At 39.1% G+C, this 6,677-nt stretch overlaps 1 protein-coding gene across 1 annotated transcript; it reads right to left on the reverse strand.

Annotated features, from left to right (window-relative positions):
• Nucleotides 1–4,414: 4,414 nt before the first annotated feature.
• Nucleotides 4,415–5,726, reverse strand: LOC147639181 (ubiquitin-conjugating enzyme E2 28-like). The gene is made up of 2 exons (XM_086788141.1): nt 5,389–5,726; nt 4,415–4,747 (listed from the first exon to the last, which is right to left on the reverse strand). Exons 1-2 carry the CDS (start codon nt 5,602–5,604, stop codon nt 4,517–4,519), a joined length of 447 nt encoding a protein of 148 aa, XP_086644267.1. The 5' UTR covers nt 5,605–5,726; the 3' UTR covers nt 4,415–4,516.
• Between the last annotated feature and the right edge of the window lie 951 nt (nt 5,727–6,677).

The following is a 6,677-nucleotide window of genomic DNA, read 5'->3' on the forward strand; positions in this document are numbered from 1 at the left end:
TTCCAGTCTTTAAACTCTTTCACATCTGCATCAGTCGGATTTATATCCGGTATCTCCAATGTCTCTTCATGCTCACCTTCTATGTAGTCCCAATAGCCTTTTCCCATCAGGAAATTCGTCAACCTGAACCTCCAAGCATGGAAGTTATTCTTATCAAGCTTCTCAGCCACAATCTGAGTTATCCCATCATTTGACATCTTGCCAAACACACAATTTTACCAGAAACTGCACTCTGGTTTTTCTGCACAAACTGCTGTATTTTTGCACAGCGGTACTGTAGTACTCTCAAATGTCACAACCAATGACTTCAATGTGCATACATACACCCAATGGCAACTTTAGACCTCTTTGCAGCACCCACAGTGTCTGCACAGTCAATCTGTCTTCATGCAGTTCTTAAAACAGAGTTCTGCAGAGAATCGATGACTTACCCGCAGTGCTCGAAATCGCCTGCTTTCTGAAAAACAGAGATCCAGACGCGCCCAAAACGCATTTTCGGCCCAGAAAACATTGTCTTTTCGGACAGTATAGTTGCCCTATAGCTTTACTCCCACGAAGAAAGCTCCTCAATCAGAGATCGTTTGCCGGTGCCTCCCGTAGAGCTCCCGACAAGGGTGTAGTCACCAACACAAATAGGGAAGAGTAGTTGCAGCTCTTACCCTCGTACCGCTTCCTGTGGTTCTCTTGCTTGCAGCTCAGCCCTTAGCATGAACTAGGCTCTGATACCATGAAAAGATGCAGGGGGGAAGAGAGCTTGAGCTCTTGCAAGCACACACACACACTCACAAAACCCTAATAGAGAACACACAAGGTGAGAGGCTGAAATCTTCTTCTTCTCTACTCAACACTCAACACACCATATACAAGAATAAGAGTACACACAATATGAAAGGTACTCAACCAATACATACACGGGTTCTCTATAGTGTGAACCCGACTAAATGAGCTGGCGCTATAACTATGCCAGTCTCTAGAATGGCTGTCACACAGCCTGTCATCCCACTGGCCGCATATCACCCAAGATCTCACCAACCATGCCAATGGTGTAAGTGTGGGGCCTATCCCCCAGGCGGGTCATCAGTGTCCACCGCCTCACTAGATGAGCTCGATATCTCAACAAAAGTGTCATGCCATCTTTGTATGAAGCACGTGGAGGTGGAGGTCATAGCTAGGGAAAAAATTAAGAAGATATATTCTATATGAAAGTGTAGAACCCTTGGATAATATTGAGATAATATTTCTCAAAGCGCAGATGTATTCTATATGAAAGTGTAGAACACTGGGATACGTGGGATAATATTTCTCAAATGAAAGTAAAATAGTGTCAATATATAATGTTCTTATGTAGTGTCAATATATTAGCAAATATAATCTTATCTAAAAGTGTACACATTAGCCTATATTTAAGTTATGCAGTATTGTGCATGGTAGGCACGTTGTCCTCTCCAAATATAATCTTATGTAGTGTCAATATAATGTCAATACATTAGCAAATATAATCTTATCTAAAAGTGTACACATTAGCTTATATTCAAGTTATGCAGTATTGTGCATGGTAGGCATGCTTTCCTCTCCAAATATTGTTATATAGTATTGTGCATGGTAGACATGCTCTCCTCTCCAAATGCCATTATGTAGGCACTTAACCTATTCTATAGTTAAATAATCAACTATAGACCTTTTCATATGGCTCCTCTTTTGTTATTCAAGTACTTGATTGGGCAAAAATTAGACATAAATGTGTATACTTTATGCGTACCTTAAAGCTATTATTTTTCTAAGAAAGACATGAAAATTAGCCCAACCTACAAAAATAGCCGAAATATCTTCCTAACTTCCTCCCATTACATTACTCAACAACCTACAGATTAGATCCCACTCTCATCCTCCCAAAAGATGAGAGGTTGTTTAACTCCTAATATATCTACTTTATGTTCCAAAAAAAAGCCCAACCTAAACTCTTTAGATATATTAGGTTGATATTAGCCCCTATTTTTCCCTTGATGAGATCCCTAGGAAGGGGCTTTAATGGAGTAGACTAGTTTGAGGGTACAATATTATAGGTATCGATATCAGGTAAGAAGTCAAAATTGATGTGGCTAAGCAGGTATCTGAGCAATAGATCCTGAAAGAGGATTCCAACCACAAGGAGGACAATATTGATTTGGCTAAGTAGGTATCTGAGCTTGATTTTGAAGTACAAAGCTTAAAATAGGAGGATAAACTAAAAGAAGTAGTAGATCATGCAAAAAGCCTTGCTCCTACTTCTTATAGCATAATACACCAAATTTGGTATACACTTTGAAATATAAACACATTTTCCTAAGATTAACATGGAGCTCATTAGAGGATTCTTAATACGTGATACATGTGCCCTTAAGGGTAGAGAAAAATGTGAAACCAACTACCCAAAATGAAACTAGATGTCCTTGTTTAGTCTTAATTAAAAATTTCCTTAATCATAGGATGACTTGTGAATCATTCCTACAAGGCCACAATTAGTTTCTGGGGAAGAAACCATTAGTGATTGTGACCATGGTCATTCCTTTTATTAAACTATGTGGGATTCCTTTTTTGATTCAAGACTAGCTCTAGTAACAAGTGCTCTTGATAATTTGGTGTTCATATTCCCCCCTTTTTTAACTAAATAATGAATAAAGTCAAGTTTTCTAACTCCCATCCATAAGGACCATGTTGATAAAGTTTTCCTACCTCTCATCCACAATGGCCATGCTATTGATCAAGTATTGTTGGAAGTTATATGTAGCCTAGTGGATTTGGACCTTGTTAAGGCAACCATCTGGATGGACCAATTTATTTTGCCATGTCAACCAAGGGATTTTGATCACAAATGGTTGTGAATACCCCCTTTTAGTATCATGGTTTCTTCCTTCCCTCCATCACCATCTCTAGCTTCTTGAGATAGCTTTTAGGGACACTCTTTCTCTTCTTCAATAATCTTGAGATTTCTAGTTGCATTGAATCTCATATTCAAACATCATAGCCCATCCTTGAGGCTTTAACTATTCAACAACAAAATAAATAGAAACACCACTACAAGAATCATGGTGTGTTGTGTGGCTTTGTTTTTTTGATGCAATATTATCATATCCAATAACAAGTAGAGAGATAGAATGAATTAATTGACTCACCAACTTAACCATATAGACGATAGCTTTGTACCACTTTGGGCATGGGAAACTTAGGTTAGGTGATACGTTTGAGTTTTGGGCCTTTAGACCATAAACCATTTTGCTCATGACCAAGTTAGTAGATGTGCCCCATACCATAGTGAGCTACCACCAAGTAGCTCGATATAGTAATCTAATCTAGACTATCTACCTCTAAGATGACTCCATATCCACACATTGTTGGATCAACACTTGGCTATGTAGCACACCCAGTCACATACACATGCCCCATATAATATGAATATCCTTGATGTCATGGAATTATCAACTAAGTCTTAAAATCCAATTGATATCCATTTTTATATCTATTACCTATACCCATTGTTACATCCTTGCATGACCCATAAAATATTACCTATACCCACATGCAATCTATGCCAAGGATATATCATCATCAAGGTTATCTTAAAGAATATATTGCATTGAGATGTTAAAAAGTGCAGTCACATAAGAAAACTCATGTAATACGTACAGTCTCGTTTACCTATTATAATAAAGTGTTTCCCTACTCACAAGATAGTCTCATTACTAATTAGAAACAAAATGTTACCCTACTTACAAGAAAAGAGACAAAAACAAGTTTTGGTTCCATTCATTTTCTCTCAATGATCTAAGGCTAATTTTATTGATTGCTTTTCTATGATGTTGGCCACATGGATGATTATGTTAAAAAAACATTTGGAAATGTCCATTGAAAAATGTTAAGAGTGTTTTTTATATTTCCAATATTTCTTATCAAAAGGACAAAGGGAAAAGATTACTTGTACATGTGACAAGTATGTGCTTAACCACTCTAGAGAGTGAGCAAACCTGGAGAAAGCTTCTTTATTTGACATGCTTTTGAGGTTGTCACCGTCTTGTAAGAAAACAATTGGTTCACCAAGTGAAGGCAAGCATTGCTATGTGAGTGCAACAAATGGCTACAAATAAACAAAATTTTCTAAACACAGAACAAAAAACACGTCCCAAGAAATTCATATACACGTAAAACAACATCTGATTCAATAGTGGAGGCATTGCCTTTCACTAGATACACCACTCAGTTATAAGTATATACACCACTCAGTTATACACCCACTTAGATACAAGTATTTAATATATTATATGTATATTATGAGCTCCAGAAGGAGATATTTGAGTAAAGATGAACCACTTGAGCATACATATGATGTGCTTAGGAAGCACATAACTCATTATTTTAATAATACCACTTTTTTTGGGGGGGGGGAAATAATGCGTGTTGGGGTAATTTCTTAATAGACAAATTGAGATAAAAGTAGTGAGATATGTATGTGTGCATGGCGTGAGGGGTTGGTTTTTGGCGTTTAGAGCATGGCATACTTTTGGGTCCAAGCCCTAGCGGTTTCGTTATAGCGAGCCCTTTGAGTCTTGTAGACGTGGGCGATTTCCGGGACAAGAGGGTCGTCGGGGTTGGGGTCGGTGAGCAGCGAGCATATCGACAGCAGCACCTTGGAGATCGTCAGCGCAGGGCTCCACTGCTCCTTCAATATATCCAAACATATGCTCCCATTTGAATTAACGTTAGGATGATACACCTGCATATCCTCAACCCGCCTCCTCATTAGCTTCAACTTGCATTAATCACAGATAATCTTTCCGATCAGCAGACATCCCAGAGATTAGGTTTGATAGATTTGTATGATCAGCTCCACAGACCACTAGCTTAGCATTAATATATTGGTATGATTAACCTACCCATTTCTCAGAGAGATTAGGGTTGATATTATACTTGTTTGATCAGCTCCACAGACCACTAGCTTAGCATTAATATATTGGTATGACTAACCTACCCATTTCTCAGAGAGATCAGGGTTGATATTATACTTGTTTGATCAGCTCTACAAACCTAGTACTAGCTTAGCGTTAATATATTGGTATGATTAACCTCGTTAATATATTGGTATGATTAACCTACTTATTTCTCAGAGAGATTAGGGTTGATATACTTGTTTGATCAGCTGCACAAACCATTAGCTGAGCATTAATATAATCATACCCATTTCTCAGAGAGATTAGGTTTGATGTACTTGTTTGATCAGCTCTACAAACCACTTGCTTAGCATTAATATATTGGTATGATTAACCTACACATTTCTCAGTACAGGACTCAACTACAGTTAATCTAGCCTGCAGCAAGCATACATGCGCTATAAATCCATAGAGATAATTGTATTACCTTGGTTTTGAAGTTGACTTTGGGGGGTTTGAAGGGGTAATCAGGGGGGAAATGGATCATGACACAGAAAACGCCGCCTGCGTAAGGGCTATCAGAAGGGCCCATAATGGTGGCCTGCCAGAAGAAGAGGTTTTCACCCACAGGTCCTGCGCTGCAAGAGGTGGGAGGGTCTCGTTGCAAATCTTGAAGCTCTTTCTGTATCCTTCTGGTGGCCATTGCAGGTAGTTCAACCCAGCTTCTACGAGGAGCTCTCCCTACACGAGATGGCGTTGAATGGGGGAGGGTGGCTATCGTTTGGGGTTTTGAGTTGCAGGGGAAATCGAGCTATGGCGACAGACGGAATAAAGTGGGAGGAAAGCTTAAAGGAAACGCTATGTTCGTACGCATCCTAAAGGAAAGGTGGGCACAGAGAGAGAGAGAGAGAGAGAGAGAGAGAGAGAGAGAGAGAGAGATGGGGACCCTACATGCACACATAGAGAGCTAGTATAATACATACTCGGGGTGCGTGTGTGAGAGAGAGGGGGGCTTGTGTTTGCACGTGTGGGGAAGTATGTGCACACATACACAATTGTGTTTGTGTTTGCACGTGTGAAGAAGTATGTGCAGACATACACACACTGTTTGTGCTTGCACTTGAGGGGAAGTATGTGCACACATACACACTTGTGTTTGCACATGTGGGAAAGTATACACACACACACGCACTTGTGTTTGCACGTGTGGGGAAGTGTGTAAGGAAGTATACACACACACACACACTTGTGTTTGCATGTGTGCGCACACGTGTGTGTGTGTGTGTGTGTGTGTGTGTCTCTTTCCATAGTACATTTGCTCATTTCTGAATTATTGCTCAAATTATTGCCCAGATATGAACAGCTCTTGTACAATTGGTATATTACAACAACGTGCAAGTGTATGCTCCATAACATAGATTCTCTTTACAATAAAATATTAATTTATAAGAGCAGTACAATGATTTCACACAAAAAGGCATTGTTGTTGCAATGTCATGCACAATAGAGGTATAAAGGCAGGTATAAAGGCAATGCTTAGGGACCATTACATTCCACCAAAAGAAACACCAAGATCTTTGCAAGTTGAGCTTGCAAGTTGAGCTGTTGGATCTTTGTTGAGATCGCTTATAACACATGGCCTAAAGATTCACATTCTTCCGTAGTCCTACAAGATTGCTGCCCATGGACATCCTCTGTCTCTGCTTTTGCAAAAGATAATACATAACCATGTACAAATTGATTGCTTTTTCTTTGTTTAAAAGAGAGAATTTATAT

Source organism: Cibotium barometz, chromosome 4, assembly GCF_041138505.1.
Source record: "Cibotium barometz isolate CiBa-2024 chromosome 4, ASM4113850v1, whole genome shotgun sequence".
Lineage (NCBI taxonomy): Eukaryota > Viridiplantae > Streptophyta > Polypodiopsida > Cyatheales > Cibotiaceae > Cibotium > Cibotium barometz.

Coding starts and splice junctions, on each gene's coding strand:
- LOC147639181 (XM_086788141.1), bottom strand. CDS start 5,604: ATGGCCACCAGAAGGATACAGAAAGAGCTTCAAGATTTGCAACGAGAC. Junction 4,748..5,388: donor AAGTCAACTTCAAAACCAAG/GTAATACAATTA, acceptor GAGGATATGCAG/GTGTATCATCCTAACGTTAA.